At 57.8% G+C, this 24,346-nt stretch overlaps 1 protein-coding gene across 3 annotated transcripts in view; it reads left to right on the top strand.

Annotated features, from left to right (window-relative positions):
* Window positions 1–24,346, top strand: part of RGS3 (regulator of G protein signaling 3) — a 220,711-nt gene that overhangs the window by 26,752 nt on the left and 169,613 nt on the right. Inside the window, exons 1-2 of one of the 3 annotated variants that reach the window (XM_054007249.1) lie at window positions 1,297–1,344; window positions 1,493–1,642. The exons of 1 other annotated variant lie outside the window; for it this stretch is intronic. In XM_054007249.1, coding sequence (XP_053863224.1) covers window positions 1,302–1,344; window positions 1,493–1,642 — 193 coding nt within the window. In that variant the 5' untranslated portion in view covers window positions 1,297–1,301. Of the gene's footprint in view, window positions 1–1,296; window positions 1,345–1,492; window positions 1,643–24,346 lie in introns of those variants that run through there. One more of the 3 variants, XM_054007250.1, reaches the window with a different exon arrangement.

Genomic DNA, 24,346 nt, shown 5'->3' with positions numbered 1-24,346 from the left:
CTGCTCCTACACCCAACCCCGACACTGCCCGGCTTTGACTCCTAATGCCGACTCCAGCTCTGACCCCGCTCCTGTTCCAGGCGGCTGGCTGTAACTATTAGGCATGACTGCCCACACCCTGTTTCCCTGCAGCATGCCTGAAAGAGAAGACCTTACGGTACATGAAACAAGTGTCAGTCAGAAGTGTCTGGATCTTAATTCTTTGCTGCTTCTCCCCTGTGACGTACAGAACTGAGGTGTGGCTGGTTATGATCTTGTGGAAGAATTGGGTGGAGGGTGTGTTCAGACAATACCGTTGCTTCTGTATATTTGTTTAGTGTATGTGTTTGGGGTGGGCAGGCAAAAAGAGATATTTAGAAAGGGCCCAAATCCCATTAAGGACCCATTTCCCCCCTAGTAATTGGATTTCTGTTCTCAGTGGTTTATAACCAACCCAAGTGCAGTATTGTGGTGACTGGGAAGCAGGTTATGTGAAAATAAACCTGTGCTCCAGAACTTCACTCTTATTTATACAAGGTCTGTGTGGGCCTGTAGACATCCACAACACAAAGGGATTTTAACAAGGCTAGCTGGCTGTCGCACCCACAGCCGTGCTTAGGGTGACCAGATGTCCCGATTTTATAGGGACAGTCCCGATTTTTGGGTCTTTTTCTTATATAGGCTCTTATTACCTCCCACCCCCGTCCCGATTTTTCACAGTTGCTGTCTGGTCACCGTAGCCGTGCTTCACTGCTCACAAAGGATTAGACAAGAAAAAGTTATTTGACCAGCAACCAAGGACTCTGAACTGCCCCTGAAATTCTTTCTGTGCTATTAGAAGGACATTGGACAATGCAGTGCCCTCTCCAGAGCAGTGCTTATGTGCTGGCTAAGCACATGCTGCCCTGGGTACACAGCAGGGTGGACTGTGACATCACTAACAGCTGCACTAACAGTCTTAGGGTGGGACTTTCACGCGTGCTCTGAGTTGGCTTGTGTCTGCTCCCACTGACGCCTGCTGACTCTGCAGTGCTGGGAACAGACAAGCCCATGTAGGGCTTCGCTTTCTATTCTGGTGTCGACTGGGGCTAGGTTGGGTTTGTACATGAGCTCTGTGTCCCAAGGTGGACCAGTGGGAAACGATTCCTTCGCTTTGTGGCAAATCTGCGTCTAAACCAAGGGTGAGCTCACAGGTTGGCCCCTTGCCATGGTTCAGGGAGCTGCTGCTGCTTGCTGCTCTCAGTTACAGGTCAGGGGCGTGCTCGCAGAGCGATCTCCTTCCCAGCTCCTGGGCTGAGGGTTTAGTGGAGATTGCCAAATCCATGATGCATCCAGAGGGGGAATGTCTCTGCTCCGTCACAGCGTGTGAGGGCCCTGGCGGGTGTCTGGGGCAGGGCAGGGCTGGGCGGGGGATGATTGTACCTGGAGAAGGAGAGGAGGAGGGTGCTGCACAGCCTGGCACGCTCTGTCTGTGCCGGGTGCTGAGTGAGCTGTTCTGTGTTCTCTTGGGCAGGGAGGGACTGGACTTTCCGGAGCATGGAGCTGGCGCGTGCATTGTCCCCTGAGGTGAAGGTTGCTGTAGTCCCAGCCTTGCCGCGGAAGCAGAGAGGGGCACATGTGAACAGGCGGAGGAAGATCGGCCATTCCACAGTGAAAGGAAAGGGTAGGTGGCTGTGGGAGGTCCCTGCCCAGCGCAGCAGGGGCTGCCCTGGGTGGCTGTGGCCAGGTGCTGTGTGGCTGGGGGGGAAGGGGAGATCATTGAGCAGCATGAGCCCAGCAGGGTGGTGCAGTGCCAGGGGAGCACGCAGCAACCACCAGCTGACAATAGCGCCCGTGCAGCCTGCGAGATCAGGCCTGGCGTCGCAGGACCGGGCAGCGGATTGGGCAGGCGGAACCCCGGCGTCGCCTCCTCTACAAGGTGCTGTGAAATCATTCCCTCCCCCAGAGCTGGCTACTGTCCAGGCCGGTGGCTTTGCTCTCCTGTGGGACTCTGCTGGCCCCCAGAGGGACTAGGCACTCCCCAGCAGTAAGAACGCTTGTGCCAGGGCACCCCGTGCCGGCTGCACAGAGATGGAGGAAATGAGCCTGTTTTGCCCAGGGGAGGCTGCCCCGGCCCAGTCCCGTGGATTTGTAACTCCCAGTGGTACAGACACGACAAGGGGTGGGCTGCTCCTCTCCATACCCACGGAGCAGTGACAGCCTGGCTGGGGCAAGCCCCCCGGCAGGGCAGTGCCTTTCTTCCCCATCTTCTAGGGCTGGGAGGGAGTCCCTGCTCCAGGCCTGTTTGGCTGTTGCCCGCGAGGATTGCCATATGGGATGGTGTTCCTGAGAGATGGGCACAGAGCAGACTGTCAGCTTTCACCCTCTACCAAGCTGGGCTGGATCCGAGCCGGTGCCAGGGTCACGCTGAGGAGCCCCTGAGCTGGCCGTCCCAGTCCCCGATGAGTCTGTGCCTGCCATGTGGGGTAAGCACAGTGGGAGCCCCAGGACTGGACCAAGCATTAATCGATGTGATTAAAGGCTCCCAGATGTGCAGTGGATCAGCCTGACTCAGCTCTGTCTCTCTGGGACACCCTTTCCATGTCTCCTGCAGCAGTGTGTGACCAGTGGCAGATTAGCCACTGGGCCAATGGGGCCTGTACCCAGGCGCCCTGGACAATTGGGACCCCCTGGAAAAATGGGCACCCCCACGCTCCAACCCCCCTCCCTGGAAGGAGCGCCGGGTGGGTGGGCAGACTGGGGCAAGCCCCCATGTCCTGACTCCATTTCCCTGGCAGGAGCTCTGGGGGAGGGAGTGGATGGGGGGGACGGACTGCAGGCGGAAGGGGTGGGGAAGGGCCCCCACTTACTCTGGCCCAGGAGCCCCACAAAACCCTAATCTGCCCCTGTGATGGTAGTACATGCAGAGAAATCTACTGGGGAATGCCCCCAAAATCAGTGGGGCAGCTGTGGGGCTACCCCAAAGGGTAGAGATTGGCCCATGACTGGCGGAGGAGTTAGTGGTTCAGTCCCCAACTCCCAAAGAGCTACGGTGAAATGATTGGGCTTCTCGTGGGGAGCTCCGTAGCTGATTTACAGGCACTGGGAGTAATTACAGCTCTCGGACCAAATGGCAGAACAGAACCGGCGCTGCTAGGAGAGGGCTCTAGTGAACTGTGTTCTTAGGCACGGCAGGCGGGCAGCAGGGTGGGCAGCTCTGGGGGAGCTTAAGCCAAATTTCCAACCTATGGTGATGTCACCAGCTCGAAATTCAGTGCAATGTCCTGAGCAAGGAGAGGCTGGGGCTGCGAGGTGCACATGCCCGGAAGCGATGCAAGGGAGATGGGGGTCAGGCCTCTGAGGGAAGTTGGTTTGATGGTGACTTATCAACATTCCAGAAGTGTCTTGAGGCCCCACTGTGCTAGGTCCCATCCCAAAGAGCTTCCCGCTGACTAGCCAGGACAGCCGGCGGCTGGGACAGGCACCGTGAGCAGAGATGACTTGCCCAAGGACAGCCAGTCGGCTGTGGCAGAGGCAGGGACAGAATCCAGTGCATTGCCTGGTCCACTGGACCATGCTGCCTAGAGACCCAGGTGCCTCTTGTCACCTGACATTGTAAAAATCAAAAGTTTTGTCACCTAAAACTTGAGACAACAAATCTATTTGATTAAACCCAGTTATCAGCAAATCCCACCCCCGTGTACAGCCATTGCAGAGCACCCTGGGAAGTGTCAGTATTTGCAGACAGGAGTATAACAACTAACATCCCGAGCAGTGGCTCCCCATAAAGAGATGGAAACTTCTCCGCTTCTGCAACAAACCAGTGTTCAGAGACCGGTCGCTGTGACACTTTGGGCCCCTCTGGCCCCTCTTTTGTCTCTGAGGGCCCCCCTTTGATGTCAGCCCTTGTGAGGGGTGAAAGTAACTTAAAGGACTTAGTGGTATGCCGGAGTACTGAGTGGGGGCGTGGCTTCAACTGGAAGGGGTGGGGCCTCAGCCAGAAGAGGTGGGGCTCCGGCTGTGGCTGGGAGTCCCAGGGCCTTTAAATCACCCCTGGAGTTACCAGCTGCAGAGGCAGCTGGGAGCCCTGGGGCTAAGGGGTGATTTAAAGGGCCTGCCGCTAGCCGGGGGCTCCAGCAGCCGGGCTCGGGCGGTGCTTTAAGGGGCCCGGGGCTCCCCACAGCAGCAGGAGCCCCAGGCCCTTTAAAGCACCGCCTGAGCCCAGCTGCTGGAGACTCGGGGTAGCGGCAGTGGGGCTCCGGAGGCGATTTAAAGGGCCCGGGGCTCTGGCCGCTGCAGGGAGCCCCGGGCCCTTTAAAGCACCAGCCTGGGGAAGCCGGTCCGGTCCGGCACACTGTACCTGCCCGGTACCTACCACACCGTACCGGCTTACTTTCACCTCTGGTCCTTGTGCCTTTACCTCTCCTGGGATGGAATGCCATGATTTGCCCACCACACTTAGAATGGGCTCTGGGCGACAGCTGTCTGTATAGCCACTGCACTTACCCCACATCCAGCTGAGTTCAGGTCCTGTGGCCTTCCATGCGGAAGTCTGTGACCTGTGTGGAGCAGCGTGACCTGGCAGCCTTCTGACCCAGAGCAGGGCTTGCTTTGCAGTAGGAACAGAGCATTAAAGAAAATGGATTTTAAAACAACTGTCTCCAGCTGTGTGCCTTGCCTAGAGTCCTGCCACCCCCCACTGGCAACCTAGGCAGGCCTGACTTCGTCAGAAAGCCTCAAAGGGGCCCTGCTTCTCAGCCTGGTTCCCCCTCACTGCAGACAGGTCCCTTTTCCTCCTGCCAGAGCTGTCTTGTTCTTTCCATGTTCCCTGGTATCTTCCGTCCTGGTGCAAACCAGGGTTGTGGGTTGGCTGGAGAGGAGGCAACATCATGAAAATGAATAGTTCTGGCATTGCCCTTGAGAGCTCAGCGTTTGCTGAGAGGTGACTTATCTTGAGCCATTCATTCCCTTCCCAACAGCCCCCTATTAAACTAAATCAGTCTGTCCATACGGTAGCAGCTCAGTCACCAGCCCCACAGACAGCGTTCCTCAGCTCGGCCGGAGCAGCTCCAGATCTGTCAGTTGCCAAAAAATCCTTAGGATTGTTTTGATGTTTAAATGCAGCGGGATCAGTGTGTATCCCGTGTGCCCAGTAGAGGGAGCTCTCGAGCTGCTCTGTGCACCATGCTCCTCTGGGCTGGCGTTGGCTCACTGCCCAAGCTGGCTGGGTGTGCTTGTCCTGCCCCGGTCCTGGAGCCCATGGGATCCCAGCCCTCACTAAACAGGGGGGCTGGTGAGAAGAGAATGTTCTAGCTCCTGCCCAGCCATACCCCAGGGGCAGACGATGGGGGTGGGTGGGACAATCCTGCCAGGCAGAAAACGATAGGCAGCAGGCAGCAGCCATGCCCCAGCCTGGGCCTGGTCCGGTTCCCTTGGTGCCAGCCCAGCTTCACATCTGATACCATGAGTTGCCACATCAGCCGAGCGTAGTGCTGACCGATTCCGCATTCCTGCAACGCTCGCTTGTTAGTAGGATCCCATGTGCCCAGGGCTCCAACGATCAGTGCGTGAGTTTGGACCTGGTAACCCCTAGCTCTCAAAGTGTCAGCCCGAGGGGTGTATTTCTCCAGCTTTCGAGTTCAGGTGTCACCAGGGGCAGCTCCAGGCACCAGCGCAGCAAGCGTGTGCCTGGGGTGGCAAGCTGCGAGGGGTGGCCTGCTGGTCGCTGTGAGGGTGGCAGTCAGGCAGCAGCCTGCCTGCGGGAGGTCCGCCGGTCCCGCGGCTTCGGCGACAATTCGGCGGTGGGGATGCCAATGGCGCGGCACCGGCGGACCTCCCGCAGGCATGCCGCTGAATCCGCGTGACCAGCGGACCACCTGCAGGTGCGTCGCTGAAAGCCGCCTGCCTGCTGTGCTTGGGGTGGCAAAAAACATAGAGCCGCCCCTGGGTGTCACGGATGGACAGGGTCCTGTTCTCAAAAGGAACTGTGACATCCACCATGATGATCTTCTTCTGTGCTAAGTATCAGAGGGGTAGCCGTGTTAGTCTGGATCTGTAAAAAGCGACAAAGCAGCATGCGTCTGATGAAGTGGGTATTCACCCATGAAAGCTTATGCTCCAATATTTCTGTTAGTCTATAAGGTGCCACAGGACTCTTTGTCACTTCTTCTGTGCCTCAGTAGTGATGACGATGTCTGGTCGCAGTTGGCTGTCCGTTCCAGGGATGGCAGAGTTCACGGCCACCTCCCCCACAGGTGGCAGGATGGCTCTGACTAGGCGATCCTGGATGGCATTGTGGTGCAGCTGCCAAGCTCTGGAATGGGGCTTGCAGATGCACAGGACATGGGGTAGGGACTCATGGCATAGCCACACTTCCTGCATCGCTTGTCCTGATTTCCGTGACAGACATCTCCGTTCAGCAGGAGGCAGTTGAGACGGGCCCTGTGGATGAACCACCAGTTGGCAAATTGGGTGAAGCTGCCCCTGGAAGTGATTGCTGGCGTCCCACTTGGATGTCACCTTGAAGGCCTTGTCCTGGTCCAGCTTCTGTTTCAGGTTTCCCACGTACTGGCAACGGATGGCATCCTTCAGGGTTGTCTCCAGCATGGTTCTAGCTCTTGGAGTGATGATTGTGTGCTCTGTATTCTTCACCTGTGGCACCAGGACTCCCAGCTCCTGGCAGTCCTCGTACCACATCCAATGGCAGCCAATACACTTCTCCGGTCATCACGTAGCATTGCGAGCATGAGTCCAAAGCAAAGCCTCTCCCCTCTCTTCCAATTTCACCTTCCAGGGAGCCGCTCAGGTAGGTGGCGACATCTTGGTTGGAAGAGGTCCTGGTGATTTGCTTCCTCATGACATCATGCATAGCACTCACTGCCATGTTCCTCACCATGGCATCTGGGCACGTCAGAAGGCGCGAGAGATCATGGCAATGTTGCACAGATCACCCATTCGAGGGACGTTGGTGCCGCCCTGCCTGTGTGAGATGTACACCAAGTTCATTGCTGGCCCTCTGGGGAAGAAACATCCACTTCTTCACTAGCTGCCTGATGGTGTTGTCCATCTTCTCGAGAGGTACCTTCGCCATGGCAGATCCCCTCAGGACAAATGAAATACGGGGGATCAGGAAGGTGTTCAAGGCATTGATCTTCTGCCATGGTGACAGTAGGGAGGAGTCGATCTTGGCCACATCCCATAGGATCTCCACAATCAATCCTCAGATATCTGCTGGACATGGAAACCGTGGGTGTGCCCAGATGTTGGTATGCTTGCCCGTCCTCAAGGAAGATCATGGCTTCACCCTGGATCTAGAATGGTGTCACCTGGACCAAGTCCCTTCTACTGCCATCAATATGCAGGGATGCGCATTTCCTAGCACTGAAGTGGAGTCCCAGTTAGTAGCCTGGCTGGGGACATTGAGCATTTGTTGGAGACTCTCAGGGTTGTCTGTGATGAGGACCAGATCGTCTGCGTAGGCCAGGATATTCATTCGGTTGCTGTACAGGTCCAAACAGTCTAGACCACTGGAGATCGCTCGAATGAGTGGTTCCATTGCTAGGTTGAAAATAATGGGGCTGAGGGGACTGCCTTGCTTCACACTGCTATGGATTGGAATTTTTGGAGTCTCTCCTTCCATGGAGTGGATGGTGGTGGTGCAGCCTACATAAAGTTACTGGACTAGTTGTAGAAAGTTTTCAGGCATCCTATACTCTTGGAGCGTGGCAAAAATGTGCTGGTGGGAAATGGATCTGAAAGCATTCGGCAGGTCAAGCCATGCTATGGCATATTGCTTCAGTGCCCTTCTGGCTGTGTGGATGGCAGTTCGAAGGACAAAGTTGTGTTCGTAACAGCCTTCGCATGACATGAAGCCTTTCTGGATGGAGCTCCTCCGTTCACTGACCAGTCTGTGATCCCAGCCGCGAGGCAGCTAGTATAAAATTTGTACATGGTGGCACAGAGAGATCTGGATCTCCAGTTGCTGGAGTCATCTCTGTTGCCTTTCTTTACCCAAAATAGCCAAAATTGATCACTTTGGCACCGAGGCCTGGATTTCTGCCAGGGTTTATATTTTTATTTTATTTTTTTTGCAGGGAATGGGTTCTGCATACTATCAAAATCTTTAAATTGTGCCCCCCACCCATCAACAGTTACTCGTTGCCTCTGCTTTGGCAAGCGGATCCGTTCACTGATCACCTAGGCAGAGTTGTTGTGTCTGTGCAAATAGAACGCTCCTGAGGTCTTTTCCCTGCTTCATCACTAGATGGCAGGGGAGAGCCCATTCAGACAGGACCTAGCACAATGGGTGCATGAATAACAGCTTGGCTGGAGTGCACAGATCTGCCTGTGACACCCTGAATCCTCCCGGCCCTCCAGACAGGCTCCACCTGCAGGGCCATTTGCTTCCTGCTCTAGGCCACAGCCTCATAACCCTCTATATGGATGAGCCACTAGGGAGAGACAAAGCCTCCCTGTTAGCCTGACACCAGGCGCAGGACACAAGCGTTTTGACCATCATGTCTTCTAACCCCTGCTCTGGGCAGAGCCAGCGGATGCGGTACAAAGTTGCCAGAGCCCCGTCTACACTGCAGCCTCTCCTGATGCTAGCCAGGGTGGAGTGCTGCCTCTGGTAACAACAGGGAGAACAATCGCCCATGCAGACACAGCCACCAAGGGAAATGAGAGGAGAAGCGAGGGTTAAAAAGCATCTCTGCCTTTCCCTTCTCCTGGCCTGGCTTATGGCAGGAAGTGGTTCTCAGCTGTCGCAGGTGAAGCGGTGGTCAGTGGTCCTGTCCCTGAGGTCTGAGTTCAGTATCCTGGACGTTGACAGAACAGGAAACCCCGGCCAGGAGTGAGAAATGGCAGCAGGCAGCGCTGCCCGAGGGCAGGGGCTGGGCTGGGCTCCATAGGACTGTGCTTGTTACAATGGGCTGGTTTACATTATAGCCACTCTCTCAGCCGGCCAGCTCCCCTCCTCCTCACCCAGGGCAGAGAATGCAAAGGCCACCCTCCGGACAGCCCTTCTGCCGGCTGGGTAACAGCAGCCAGCAACCAGGGCTGGGCTCCCTTACCACTAACAAACCCCATTGTCTGAGCCCCTCCCAGCAGAGGCGGGTTTATCAGGAAACAAACAATGACGGGGGCCCCCCAAATGCAGGACAAATCTCATCTGACAACCTGCTGGCGGTGCAGCAGGGCTCAGGCAGGCTACCTGCATTCTGTGGCCAGTGGCCCCACGCCACTCCTGGAAGTGGCCGGCTGCTGGCACAACTCTGAGTGCCCCTGGTGGGGGGAAGGTGGCTCCACGTGCTGCCCCCACCCCTGGGAGCGCATGGAGACCTGCTGCCCCCCTCCCACCAAGGGGTGCGCAGAGACGTGCCAGCAGCAGTGCATCAGGGCTAAGACAGCTCCCTGCCCACGCTGCCTCCATCCTTCCCTGCCGCGTCGCTCCTGGAAGTGGCTGCCGTGTCCCTGCGGCCCCTGGGGGGGGGTGTCTCCGCACATTGTCCTCGCCCCGAGCACTGACTCTACAACTCCCATTGGCCAGGAACTGCGGCCGATGGGAGCTGTGGGTGTGGCGCCTGCAGGCAGTGGTGCGCAGAGACCCCCTGCCCCCCGCCTAGGAGCCACTGCCAGAGGGGTCTGTTTGCCGGTCGCTTTGGAAGCCGCGCCACCTGAGGTAAGCGCTGCCCCCCTGACCCCTCCCGCACCCCTGCCCCAGCCCAGAGCCCGCACCCAAACTCCCTCCCAGAGCCCGACCCCCACACCCCTTTCCACACTGCACCCCCCTGTCCCAGCCCAGAGCCCACACCCAAACTCCCTCCCAGAGCCTGACCCCTCACCCCCTTCCACACCCCAACCCCTGCCCCAGCCCAGAGCCCGCACCCAAACTCCCTCCCAGAGCCCGACCCCCTCACCCCTTTCCACACTGCACCCCCCTGTCCCAGCCCAGAGCCCACACCCAAACTCCCTCCCAGAGCCCGACCCCCTCACCCCTTTCCACACTGCACCCCCCTGTCCCAGCCCAGAGCCCACACCCAAACTCCCTCCCAGAGCCTGACCCCTCACCCCCTTCCACACCCCAACCCCTGCCCCAGCCCAGAGCCCGCACCCAAACTCCCTCCCAGAGCCCGACCCCCTCACCCCTTTCCACACTGCACCCCCCTTTCCCAGCCCAGAGCCCACACCCAAACTCCCTCCCAGAGCCCGACCCCCTCACCCCTTTCCACACTGCACCCCCCTGTCCCAGCCCAGAGCCCACACCCAAACTCCCTCCCAGAGCCCGACCCCTCACTCCCTTCCACACCCCAACCCCTGCCCCAGCCCAGAGCCCGCACCCAAACTCCCTCCCAGAGCCCGACCCCCTCACCCCTTTCCACACTGCACCCCCCTGTCCCAGCCCAGAGCCCACACCCAAACTCCCTCCCAGAGCCCGACCCCCTCACCCCTTTCCACACTGCACCCCCCTGTCCCAGCCCAGAGCCCGCACCCAAACTCCCTCCCAGAGCCTGACCCCTCACCCCCTTCCACACCCCAACCCCTGCCCCAGCCCAGAGCCCGCACCCAAACTCCCTCCCAGAGCCCGACCTTCTCACCCCCTTCCACACTGCACCCCCCTGCCCCAGCCCAGAGCCCACACCCAAACTCCCTCCCAGAGCCTGACCCCTCACCCCCTTCCACACCCCAACCCCTGCCCCAGCCCAGATCCTGCACCCAAACTTCATCCCAGAGCCTGACCTCCGCACCCCCTTCCACACCCCAACCCCCTGCCCCAGCCCAGAGCCTGAACCCAAACTTCCTCCTAGAGCCTGACCCCTCACCCTCTTCCACACCCCAACCCCTGCCCCAGCCCAGAGACCACACCCAAACTTCCTCCCAGAGTCCGATCTCCGCACCCTCTTCCACACTCCAACCCCGCCCCAGCCCAGAGCCCGCACCCCAACTTCCTCCCAGAGCCCACACCCCTCACTCCCTTCCACACCACACCCCCCTGCCCCAGCCCAGAGCCCGCACCCAAATTCCCTCCCAGAGCCCGACCCCCACAACCCCTTCCACACCCCAATCCCCTGCCCCAGCCCAGAGCCCGCACCCAAACTCCCTCCCAGAGCCCGACCCCCTCACCCCCTTCCACAGTGCACCCCCTTGCCCCAGCCCAGAGCCCACACCCAAACTCCCTCCCAGAGCCTGACCCCTCACCCCCTTCCACACCCCAACCCCCTGCCCCAGCCCAGAGCCCGCACCCAAACTCCCTCCCAGAGCCTGACCCCTCACCCCCTTCCACACCCCAACCCCCTGCCACAGCCCAGAGCCTGCACCCAAACTTCCTACTAGAGCCCAACCCCCTCATCCCCTTCCACACTGCACCCCCCTGCCCCAGCTCAGAGCCTGCACCCAAACTTCCTCCTAGAGCCTGACCCCTCACCCTCTTCCACACCCCAACCCCTGCCCCAGCCCAGAGACCACACCCAAACTTCCTCCCAGAGCCCGACCCCCACAACCCCTTCCACACCCCAACCCCCTGCCCCAGCCCAGAGCCCGCACCCAAACTCCCTCCCAGAGCCCGACCCCCTCACCCCCTTCCACAGTGCACCCCCCTGCCCCAGCCCAGAGCCCGCACCCAAACTCCCTCCCAGAGCCCGACCCCCTCACCCCCTTCCACAGTGCACCCCCCTGCCCCAGCCCAGAGCCCACACCCAAACTCCCTCCCAGAGCCTGACCCCTCACCCCCTTCCACACCCCAACCCCCTGCCCCAGCCCAGAGCCTGGAGCCAAACTTCCTCCTAGAGCCTGACCCCTCACCCCCTTCCACACCCCAACCCCTGCCCCAGCCCAGAGACCACACCCAAACTTCCTCCCAGAGTCCGACCTCCGCACCCCCTTCCACACTGCACCCCCCTGTCCCAGCCCAGAGCCCACACCCCTCAGCCCCTTCCACACCACACACCCCTGACCCAGCCCAGAGCCCGCACCCAAATTCCCTCCCAGAGCCCAACCCCCGCACCCTCTTCCACACCCCAACCCCCTGCCCCAGCCCAGAGCCTGCACCCAAACTTCCTCCCAGAGCCCACAACCCTCACCCCCTTCCACACCGCACCCCCCTGCCCCAGCCCAGAGGTTAGTTCAATCAGGGAGGGTGAGGTGCTCTGCTAGCAGTTGAGGTGTGAACACCAAGGGAGGAGAAACTGCTTCTGTAGTTGGATAGCCATTCACAGTCTGTGTTTAATCCTGATCTGATGGTGTCAAATTTGCAAATGAACTGGAGCTCAGCAGTTTCTCTTTGGAGTCTGGTCCTGAAGTTTTTTTGCTGCAGGATGGCTACCTCAACTGCTAGCAGACGGCCTCATCCTCCCTGATTGAACTAACCTCGTTATCTCTAGACTGATTCTTGCCTGCATATTTATACCCGCCTCTGGAAATATTCACCCAGGAAAGCTCATGCTCCAATACGTCTGTTAGTCTATAAGGTGCCACAGGACTCTTCGTCGCTTCTTACAGATCCAGACTAACAGGGCTGCCCCTCTGATACAGTGTATGTGTTTCAGAGTATGTGTATATATCAAAGGGTCAGTGTGTCAATCTGTGTGCATATTAGAGTATCTGTGTGTAGATCAGAGTGTCAGTGCATGTTCAGAGTGTCATGTATGTATATATCCGTGTCAGTGCATATATCAGAGTATGTGTGTGTGTATCAGTGTGTGTGTGTGTACCAGTGTCAATGTGTATGAAAGTATCTGTGTGTGTGTATTAGTGTGTGTGTATGAGAATTTGTGTCTATATATTAGTGTGTCAGTGTGTGTGCCTATCAGAGTGTCTGTGTATAATGTATACCAGTGGGTCAATGTGTGTATCAGTGTGTGTGTGTGTGCCAGGATTTGTGAGTATATGAGAGTCTGTGTATGTGTATATTAGAGGGTCAGTTTGTGTGTGTAAGTCATTGTATGTATTAGTCTCTCTCTGTGTATATTAGGGGATCAGTGTGTGTATCTGTGTATCAGTGTCTGTGTATGTATATCAATGTGTGAGTGTGTGTATGAGAATTTGTGTATGTGAGTGTGTATCAGTGTCTGTGTGTGGGGAGGTGTATCAGAGTTTGTGTGTGTGTGTATGAAAGTGTCAGTTTCTGTGTATGTATCAGTGTGTGTGTGCGTATATCAGAGAGTCAGTGTGTGTATCAGTTTGTGTCAGTGTGTGTGTATGTATATCAGAGTGTCTGTGTTTATCAGTGTCTCTCTCTGTGTATCAGTATGTGTGTATCAGAGTGTCTCTCTGTGTGTATCAGAATAGCTGTATGCGTGTATCAGTGTGTGTGTATCAGTGTGTCTGTGTGTCTCTGTGTGTGTATCAGTGTCAGTGTGTGTGTGTCAGTGTCTGTGTATCAGTGTCAATATCTATATGTGTGTTTGTGTGTCTCTGTGTGTATCAGTATGTATCACCAGTGTCAGTGTGTGTGCGTGTCAGTGTCTCTCTGTGTATGTGTATCAGTGTCTCTCTGTGTTTATTAGAGTGTGTGTGTGTGTGTGTGTGTCAGTGTCTCTGTGTGTGTATCAGAGTGTCTCTATGTGTGTGTATCAGTGTCTCTATGTGTGTATTGGTTTCTCTCTGTGTATCAGAGTGTCTGTGTGTCAGTGTCTCTCTGTGTATCAGTGTCTGTGTGTGTCAGTGTCTCTGTGTGTGCATCAGTGTCTCTGTGCATGTATCGGTTTCTCTCTGTGTGTATCAGAGTGTCTGTGTGTGTGTGTGTGTGGCCAGGGCCTTGTTTGTTCAGGCAGGTGCAGCTCCCCATTCAAAGCGGCCTGGCCAATGGGCTGCCAGAGCCCTTTGTGCTATTCAAACCAGGCGGGCAGTTGGAAGCTGGGCTCTGCGCAGGCCGCGCGCTGCCCGTGTTAAGTGGCTGCGGAGGCTCCTGCCAAGCGCCCCCAGCTCTCCCACCACAGGCCGGCTGGGCCCGGCGGCCATGGAGCCCGGCGACGTCCGCAGAGTCTCGCTCTGCGCCGGCCAGGCCGACCCGCTGGACTCTTCCTTCTATCTCACGACCTTCGGTGAGTGCCGAGGCCAGGGGCGGGCTGGGCTTGTGGGGCTCAGTCCTGGGGGTCAGTCGGTCTGGGCCCAGGCTGGGGGCGCCTCCCTGGGGCTGCCGCTGTGCGGTGGCACAGACAGGTGGCTGGCCTGCAGACTCGGGCCTGGGGCAGCTCCCCGGAGGGCAGATTTAAACCCCACACCCGTTCCATGCCGCCCATGCCCAGGAGCCGGGTGGGCAGCGATTCTTTCCTCTCTGCCTTGCTGGGCGAGAATAGCCAGTCCTCCCATCGCAGAGCGCAGGGGAAATCCGGGCCTCTGCTGGTACCTGCACGTCAGCAATCAGCCCTGAGCACAAAGGGGCTGGGGCCCCTCTGAGGCCAGTTTCACTCTGGTATCGCTGGACAGATTCAGACGGGGTCAGCAAGTGCAGCGTGAACCCCCAGCTGTGTGACATTATTGTTGCATTGTCACAAGCTGTCACACTCTGAGTGCAGAGGCCCCTGTGTTGTGGTTTGCAGGGGTCTTTGTGCAAACAGCTGGCTTGTGGAGGGGCTCCTGCACTAGGACCCGTCACACACCGTTGAGCGTAAGAATCCCGGTGTGGAGGAGGAAGTCTGGAAAGTTACAGTAACAGCAGCTTTGGTCCTTGCTCACCTGCGTTGTCAGATTAGCTGGGTTTGGATCAAGCAGTTTTTTTTTTTTTTTGGTGTGGTGGGGAGTTGGAACATCCCATTGCTGGTGGCTGCACATCCCTGGTGTTTGGAGAAGGCCCAGCACTGCTACAGCTCCTGGGTGGAGGTTAGGAAATGTGCCTCTCCAACCACCCCCTGATTTATAACTGGGTTCCCACCTCTCTTTAGCAGTATGTGATGCTTTGTCACCCTGGTGCCCTTTATTCTTGTCTTAGGAGTGTTACGATTTCATGCTCAGGGGTAGAGGTTTGTATGCAGGTGGGAGACACTTGTGTGCTGCATATCTAACGACCCTGCTGTGATTGGTGACAATGGGGCTGTAATGGGAATGGGGCATGCTGGTCTCTCGCATATAGTGTGATCGGGAGTTTGGGACTTTATGGGTTAGGTTCAGCTGTGCAATGCTAAGGGTCTCGCAAGGTGCAGTGCATGGTCCCAGAGGAGCTAAAAGTGCTCTGTATGGAGAAAGTGGTTTGAGGGGCCAGTTTTCCTTCAGCAGCTGCTACAGGCAGAAATCTGCTTGGCTGGGGACTTTTGTTGTGCATTTCCACATGTGAGGTGGCTGGTCCTTTTATGCACACCTTCGCTCTGGAGTCCCTCAGTTTCTACTGCTGGGGTGTTCAGATCAATAGCCTTCCTGGAAGGAGTTTTACCCTTGTCTCCATTCTCAGCTCTAGTGTAGACGGGAGCAGCTTGTGGGGGCATGTCAGGCAGTGCTTTGAAAGCTGAGGGGTTTTCCAGGGACCACAGGAAGCTTTTCAGCACTGTCCACTGTGTGGGCCAGGGAAGCGTGGACTGAGGGGAGAGGCTAGACAAACTCCTATCCTGCAGATGCCATGTTGGGCTGGGATTTAAGCTTCATATAGCAGCCCTGCAGCGCACGATGTGCAGCGGCGTCGTGTCTCTTGCGTTCACTCGTGTCAGGATCAGGGACACAAGGCTGTTGGTTCAAGTGCCCCTGCAAGCTGCAGTCCTGTGCCGAGTGCTGCCGTGCAGATCCAGGTGAGCTGTTTGGGGCCCCCATGGCTAGGGGTGCTTCTGCCCTTGCTAACTGGTGCTCGCTCTGCATGGTTTGGGTGAAAACTAAAGATCCTTTTGGAAAAGAAATGACAAGAATCGCAGTGCACTGCTCTGATTTCCCCTGAGTTACCTAATCCCTGAGCCACATGGGTACCCAGTCAGTGCACTGCCAGAGTGCGGCTTTGTAACGGGCACTGGGACACAGGGCCCTCCACTTCCAGGTCACTGGGCCTAGGGGCGCCTGGCTGGTCGTGGTTCATAGCTTTTGCCACCAGGGTGCTGTGTGATGTCCTCTGCCCAGCGCCTAGCATCCACCAGAATTAACTACACAAACGAATGTTGTCTGTGTCCCTCTGTCTCCAGCCAGCACCTCACCTGGGCCTTGGGTCAGCCACTCCTCACCCACGCCGTGGTTCCAGTCTAGGGTTACCATATTTCCACAAGCAAAAAAGAGGACACTGGGGGGGAGGAGCCCCGCTCTAGCCCTGCCCTTGCCCTGCCCCACCCCCATCCACTCCCTCCCACTTCCCACCCCCTGACTGCCCCCCTCAAAACCCCCAACCCCCCCGCTCCTTGTCCCCTGACTGCCCCCTCCTGGGACCCCACCCCCTATCTAAGCCACCCTGCTTCCTGTCCCCTGACTGCCCCCTCCTGAGAACCCCCCACCCTAACTGCCCCCCTAGAACCCTACCTGTCCCCTGACTGCCCCGACCCTTATCCACACCCCCGCCCCCAGACAGACCCCCGGGACTCCCACGCCCTATCCAACTGCTCCCCGCCCCCTGACAGGACCCCCAGAACTACCCGACCCATCCAACCCCCTCTGCTCCCTGCCTGCCTCGACCCCTCTCCACACCCTTGCCCCCCTAACAGCCCCCCCAGAATCCCCGACCTATCTAACCCCCCCTGCTCCCTGTCCCTGACTGTCCCAACCCCTCTCCACACCCCTGCCCCCCTGACAGCCCCCCCCCGAACTCCCGACCCATCCAACCCCCCCTCCCTGTCCCCTGACCAGGGCTGGCTTTAAAGAGCCCAGGAATTGGGCTGCGCTCCGGCCGGAGCTCCAGCTGGGGTTGCGGGGCTTGGGGCCGGGCTGGAGGTGCTCGGCCGGGGCTGGGCTGGTGTGCTTGGCCGGAACCGGGGGCTCCCCCGAGCTCTCCTCCCCCCACACACTCGCCCCAGCTTACCTGCTGCTGCCGCCCGCCTGCCCCTGCTTCTTTTCAGACTTCCCGCGAAGATCTGATTGGCGGGAAGCAGGGGAGGGGGAGGAGCAGGGGGCGGAGCGTTCAGGGGAGGGGAGGAGGGGGAAGACAGCTGCGGGGGGACGTTGTGGTAAGGCTGCAGGGGCTGCAGGGGATGGGGGGAGCCGGGAAGGGGCTTTGGCTGCCGAGCGGCCGCTTTTCTGTCTATAAATAGCCGACCGGAGGGAAATCCCGGACACTTTTAGATTTTTAGAAATCCCCCGCGGACGGCTATTTATAGACCGAAAAGCCGGACATGTCCGGGGAAATCTGGACTTATGGTAGCCCTGGCATAGCTGGTGACTCTGGGCAAAGCCCACTGAATTCCCAGGAATAACTTCCAGTGACTTCCCAGGCCTCTGTGGCTGGTGCGGGCTGGGAGTGAAGGAAAGGGCTGTGCACGCTCTGCCTGCTGGTGTCGGAGCACCTGGCGTCGCCCATTCTCCTAGCAGTGGCAAGTGACTATTGATCAGACCCAGGGAGAGAGCAGAGCCCTGTGGGGCGCACAGGGGAGGGGCCAGGGCACCGGTGGTACAGAAGCAGCTGCCTCTGGGCACAGCCCTTGAGGAAGGTTTCCTGCATTGCCTTGGGCCACGCCATCACTCCTGGGCAGGACAGCAGCGGCCTGCGATCGACTGGGAATTTCAGCTTTCAAGTGTGGACCGGGGTGGAGGAGATCACCCGTCAATCACGTTGTCAGAGCTGGCTCCAGGCACCAGCTTAACAAGCAGGTGGTTGGGGCGGCCACTCCAGAGGGGGGCGGCACATCCAGCTATTCGGCGGAGGGTCCCTCACTCTGGCTCGGAGCGAAGGACCTCCCGCCGAATTGCCGCCGCAGATCGCGATCGTGGCTTTTTTTGCGGGGGGGGGGGCTGCTTGGGGCGGCAAAACCCCTGGAGCCGGCCCTGCACATTGTACGCGGTCCCCAAAGACTTGTGTTCTGCCAGTGCAGAGCCGTGGCCGGGTGGGTTGCTGGAGCTGTACTAAGCACGCAGCGCGCTGTGTCAGCCCTGGCGTTTGCAAGGCAGGAAGGGTCTAAATGTGAGAGCCGCTGAACACATGCGTCTCTGAGGGGAGGGTGCTCAGTACCTCTGGAGATCAGGCTAGGGCTACCATATGTCCGGATTTCCCCGGACAGGTCCGGCTTTTCGGTCTATAAATAGCCGTCCGGGGGGGATTTCGAAAAATCTAAAAATGTCCGGGATTTCCCCCCGGTCGGCTATTTATAGATAGAAAAGTGGCGGCCAAGCGCCGCTCGGAACCCAAAGCCCCTTCCCGGCTCCCCCCATCCCCTGCAGCCTTACCATGCTGTCCGGCCCCGCAGCTGTCTTCCCCCTCCTCCCCTCCCCTGAATGCTCCGCCCACCTGCTCCTCCCCCTCCCCTGCTTCCCGCCAATCAGAGCATCGCGGGAAGTCTGAAAAGAAGCAGGGGCAGGCGGGAGGCAGCAGCAGGTAATCTGGGGTGGGGGGGGCGTGAGGAGGAGAGCTCCGGGGAGGCGCGGCCTTGGCCGAGCGGCGCCCGGTGGCACCAGCAGCTCCGGCCTGGCTCGGGCCCCAGCACCCCCAGCCCGGCTCGGGCCCCAACAACGCCGGCCGAGCACCTCCAGCCTGGCCCCAAGCCCCGCAACCCCAGCCGGAGCGCAGCCCGATTCCTGGGCTCTTTAAAGCCGGCCCTGGTCAGGGGATGGGGGGGGGGGGTTGGATGGGTCGGGAGTTGGGGGGGGGGCTGTCAGGGGGGTAAGGGTGTGGAGAGGGGTTGGGACAGTCAGGGACAGGGAGCAGGGGGGGTTAGATGGGTCTGGGGTTCTGGGGGGGCTGTCAGGGGGCAGGGGTGTGGAGAGGGGTCGAGGCAGGCAGGTAGCAGAGGGGGTTGGATGGGTCAGGAGTTCTGGGGGTCCTGTTGGGGGCGGGGAGCAGTTGGATAGGGCATGGGAGTCCCCGGGGGTCTGTCTGGGGGCGGGGGTGTGAATATGGGGTGGGGGTGTGGATAAGGGTCGGGGCAGTCAGGGGACAGGTAGGGTCGTAGGGCGTTCTCAGGAGGGGGCAGTCAGGGGACAAGAAGCAGGGCGGCTTAGATAAGCGGTGGGGTCCTAGGGGGCAGTTAGTGGCAGGGGTCCCAGGAGGGGGCAGTCAGGAGACAAGGAGCTGGGCGGGTTAGGGGTTCTGGGGGGGCAATCAGGGGGTGGGAAGTGGGAGGGAGTGGATGGGGGTGGGGCAGGGGCGGGGCTAGAGCGGGGCTCCTCCCCCCCCCATCCTCTTTTTTGCTTGTGGAAATATGGTAACCCTAGATCAGGCTCCAAGTGACTTCACAAAGCAGCAGGTTGTCACTGCCGCTCCCTGGATCCTAATCAGACCAGTAAGTGGGGAGTGCGTGCATGTGCGTGGGTGTAGTTTGTAAAGCTCCATGCACCACAGCTACCAAGAGCCGTGGCCCTGGGATGTCCAGGGCGGCTGTGCAGCGGGGCCATCATGGCTCCAGGTCGCCGGGTTCAGCTGCCCACACTGGGGCCACCTGGCTACTCCTGAACACGCATGGAAATGCTCAGAGCCAAGCAGCAGAAGCAAAATGTTTCACCCCTCCCCCTCCGCCCCCCCCCCCCCCCCCCCGGAACCAGGGAGAGCGAGTGACACTCCCATGCTGGGTCCCTCTGCTTTGCTGGGCTCTGGCCTTGGGATGGAGAGATCCTCGTGATTCTGTGTGGAGGGGAGAATGTCCTGCGATGTTCCCTGCAGCTCCTCCCCTGGGTTCAGTCCCTGCAGTTATACAGTGCATGCGCGAATGCGTCTGCGCGTGTGTGTTTGTGACAAACCTGATGCTGATTCCTGGTTTCCATGGGAGCTAGTGGACTATTCTGTGCTGACGGAGGTTGTTTTCCACGTTCCCCCCATGCTGCTAGCACACAACGTTGGCATTTGCTGATGCAGTTTCCTTTTCTCTTCAAAGCTGCAAGATCTTACTTACGGTTCTGGTTTACTTCTCTCCAAGGCCCGCTGCAGTAAATCATCTGAGAATAAAAGCGACAAGGTATAAAAGGCTGCTAGAAGCAGGCCCGGAATTGCACCCCTTACCTGACAAGGCGTGTCCCTTCCTGGGGGCTATGCTTCCGTAACATCACAGCCACTTTCCTTCCCCACACCAGCCCTGGGCCAGGCACAGTCAGGGAGGGCTGGGGCATGGCTGTGCTCTGCCCATGTGCCCAGAATTGCCCCAGTTGAGACCCAAGCACTCAAACAACATGAGCCAGCCCCCCAAAATCAGGATTGGCTTAAAAACATAAGACTAAAAATAGTAAGTTTGGGCTCTTTTTTGTTGGCCTTCTGGGTTTGGAGCCTTTAGGTTGCACCTGCATCACCCTACTTGGCTTTCCTCCTCAGCCTGGAGGCCAGAAACATCCTCTTTTGAAATGAGAGCTGAAATTCTCACTTAATCACTGGACTCCAGGAGCTGGGACTTGAAGGACAGAGACCTGCGAGAGGTGGCTGGGAGACAAGGCATTGTGGTGCCAGTCAGAATTCTTACCTCATTCAGTACAGGGCAACCCATGCTCCTCCAGTAAAGCATAGCCAAGTGCTGTAATGAGAGCGCTACAGTAGAAGAAAGACGGAGTGTTGGTGGTAGTGAGATCCCTGCTACGGGGATCCAGCATGAGACGGCAATGGAAATACACCCAGCTCATTGCTCTTATGTACAGGTGGAAATACCCAGACTGCCCAGGGCTCCTTGGATGGCTCGAAGGAGTGGCAGGAGAGCTCTCAGCCCTTAACTGACTGTGATGGGGGGCAGGTTCCTTCACCAACAGATCTCTACTCCCAAGGGTTTTAGTTAAACAGGTGCTACAAACATGAACAAAGCCCAGGGTAAATGCATCAGAATAGGGATCATTGCCCTTGGTAGTGAGCTGGGTCTCTCACTTCCCCGATTGCTGAGGTAAAACTCCCCCTGCCCTGTCTCCACTAGGAGTTTACAAGGAGATCGTTATCTCGTGCTCACTTGTCTTGTAAAATTCCACCTTTATCCCTAGTGGAGACATAGCCTTGGTGGGCCTCACTACTGCTTCTCTGGTGTCTAGAGAGACTTCCCACTTCCACAAGACCCGTCCGCATTTCTCAAATGCAGCCATCAGCCCACCCTCTTCGTCTGGGGAAACTCAGAAAGCCAGCAGCTGCTTGTGTCCGGATGTTGAAGTTAATAGAACTTTTGCTGGTTGTTCTACATAGGGCGAGGCAGGCGTGGGGCTGCCTTTCCTGCCAGCCGCAGGTGCGGGAGGCCAGCACTCCGTTTGTCTGAGAAAAGCTGAATGCCTCAGCTGGACCCATATTGCCATGTGTTTGCAGTTTGTTTATTTAACTCTCCCCTCCTCTGTCTCCTAGCCCAGCCGCAGTGCATCCTTACACATCTCTCAGGCTGTGGTTAACCTTTACTCTCTTGTGTTGTTTGTATTATCGGAGTGCTTAGGAACCTAGTCAGGACCAGGACCCCCGCGTGCTCAGTGCTGTACAAACACGCCACACTAATGCCAGCTCTTTGCAGGTAGCTAGAGAGAGACAGGGCTTTCTGAGCCAGCACCGTCATCCGTTTCCTACAGGAAGATGGGGTTTTCCATACTGGACCAGTCTGCTAGTCTAGGACCCTCTCTCTCGGCACCAGTGGCCAACCCCTCATGGTTCAGAGAAGGTCAGAACACCCCATAAAGTTCCGTTGTTTCACTAGGTGGTTTTTCCTCCTCCTCCCATCTTTTTGTAAGCATTTGTACAGCACCTAGCACCTAGGGGCCCTAATTCATGGCCTGCTGGTGCTACGGCCATGCACATGGTAAATACTAAGCCAATCCTGTGCCTCAGTGCTAGTTACCCTGATCGGTGTCCAGTCCGAACACTCCTTCAGATTGAGTAATGCTGTCATAAAACAGCCTCATATCACTCAATTATTTTAACCCCAGCCGCAGCCTTCTGCCCTGCTTCTGCTGTTCTCGCTCTGCTTAATCTTAGCCCGCTGTGTTTAGGGAGCACCACGTGCTGCCTCCCAGAGCCAGGGCTCCCCCTGCCACTCCCGGCGCAGATTCGATCCGTGCTCTTCCTCTCCCCGCTCCTCAAATAACCCTGGCACAAAAGCTCTCTGTCCCCTCGCGCTCCCGTTCCTTAGCAGGTCATGCTTGGCTGGATCACATCCTTTTGCTTTCCCAGCGTCACTATTGTCAGATGTTAATGGTGGAATAACGAGGGTGTTCCCACGGCTTCGGAAATGGGAAGATGGCAAAAGGGTTAAAGTCCTGGCTCCAAATGCTGGGTTTGTTCTGGTAGCACGTTAAACACTGAGGGCCAAATTCACCACTGGTGGAAATTGACATAGCCTTCAGTGGAGCTGCACTGACTTACACCAGCTGAGCATGAAATGACCCCCCGCCTCCGCCTTGTTACTTGGGCAGAGCTGTGAGCCGTCTGCCCCCACAAGGTGAGGTGCCAGGACTTTACAGCCCAGCTGCGCCCCGGCTCGGCCAGCTGGAAATCTGGACTTCCCCATAGTGCTGAGGCTCTCCAGCAATACCTCATGGGATTGTAACTATCAGGACTGTGCAGAGCCTGTCCCTGCTTCCCTTCCCCCAAGGCTGCTTTCCTCCCCCGCCCCTAGCGTAACTAATTGGCTGGGGTTCCCTGGCACATGGGAATCCGTGTGGCATGGAGCCAGGGCAGGAGATCTTTCTTGAGTCTCAGGGCTCTTAGGAGTAACAGCCTTCACTCCCAAACATTGTCTCGCTAATGCTACCTACAGGTTTCAGAGTAGCAGCCGTGTTAGTCTGTATCCGCAAAAAGAACAGGAGTACTTGTGGCACCTTAGAGACTAACAAATTTACTTGTGGCACCTTAGAGACTAACAAAATTAATGCTACCTAGTCATTGCATTGAGCAGCCCAGCCCTAGATCTCCCAGCACTGCGCACAGGACGGGGAGTTTCATTATCCCCGTTTTCGGGATGGGGAGATCACGGCCCACAGAGGAGAAGGGACTTGCTCCAGGTCACCCAGCAGCTCAGGAGCAGAGCCAGAATTAGCACCCGGCTCCTCGCCCAGCCCCGCACTCACTGCCGTGGGGATCTTTCTTTGCTTCCTGCGGGTGCACTGTAGGTCACTGTCCCAGTGAGGGGCTTTCACAACCCTTAGCAAAGCAGGAAATGCCATGTGAAGGTGCTGCTTCCCCACAGTGCTGCCACCGCACCAGAGCCCTGCCCCCCTGGGAGGCCAGCCCAGCCCCTGCCAGGAGGGTCCCTGGGGCATGGGGACTGGTTACCTGAACTCCTGGTAGGGGATCCCCTCTTCCACTGTCAGTCCCTGTGGTTGTGCCTGGGCAGCCCAGTGGGAGCTCTGCCAACCAGCACAATTCCCCTGGTCAGGGCTCCTAGCCAGGCGCACGGCACCGCAGAGAGGGTGCTGATGCCTCTGGGATGGGCACAGAGACAATGGCTGTGTGAGGGAAGGGTAAGGTGCTGGGCTCTTCCCCATTCCTGTTGGCACCCATTGGGTTGGGCAGGGGGATAGGCGCCCCGGCCATGGCAGGTTCGGGCCAGGGCTGGGTTTGGGCCAGGGGAAGGGTGCCCCGGCCATGGCAGGTCTGGGCGGAGGCTGGGTTCAGGGCGCCCCTCCCCCGGCTGAGGCAGGTCCGGAGCTGAGTTGGGTCCGGGAGAGGGGCGCCTCTCATCCGCGCCACTTACAGGGAACATAGCTCCCTGCCCCCCTGAGATTACAGGCTGCTGATTGCCAGTGCAGTGCTCCATCCACGAGGACGCACTGCCTCTCTGCCTTAACACCTTGCTAAGGTCCCTGCTTCCAGGAGCATACACTGTGTGTATAATTGTATTCAGCACTTCCCCAGGGGTTACTCTCTCAGACCACCTCCCTGAGGCGAACTGCTCCTTATAGCCTGCTAGTGGGGGCGGGTCGGAGTTACCCCAGGTTTGTGGACAGGAAAACTTTGGCAGAGCGGCTAAGGGACCTTCCAAGGCCACCCAGAGGGAAGATGGAGAGCTGGGGGTTGCTGTATTAATTTTGTTGGACTATATGGGACAAAGGTGTTAACATAACCCGATCACTGCCCAGTGTTAAACAATGTTAAACAAGGTCCAGGGTTCAGTATACAGAGCCCTCAGCCTGCTCAGTACCAGGGCAAGCTCCATTAAGGGCATATAGAAAAGAAGGAAAAACAGCTAAAGTGTTTGAAATGTGAAGTATTGAATAAGGCTTTCATTTGAACTACATCCCTTGTTCCTTTTTCTTTGAGCTGGAGAGAGTTTTCAGAAGAACCCCCCTTGTCTGACAGGCTACACTGCAAAGAAAATCTCACAGCACCGAATCTCAGAGCCCAAGTCATGCTGTGGGGCTAAAACCAGCAGTGTAGATGTTTCTGCTCTGGCTCGAGCTCTGG

This window comes from Malaclemys terrapin, chromosome 17, assembly GCF_027887155.1.
Source record: "Malaclemys terrapin pileata isolate rMalTer1 chromosome 17, rMalTer1.hap1, whole genome shotgun sequence".
Lineage (NCBI taxonomy): Eukaryota > Metazoa > Chordata > Testudines > Emydidae > Malaclemys > Malaclemys terrapin.
The sequence above is the reverse complement of the archived record's forward strand: the minus strand, read 5'-3'. Positions and strand labels throughout refer to the sequence as shown.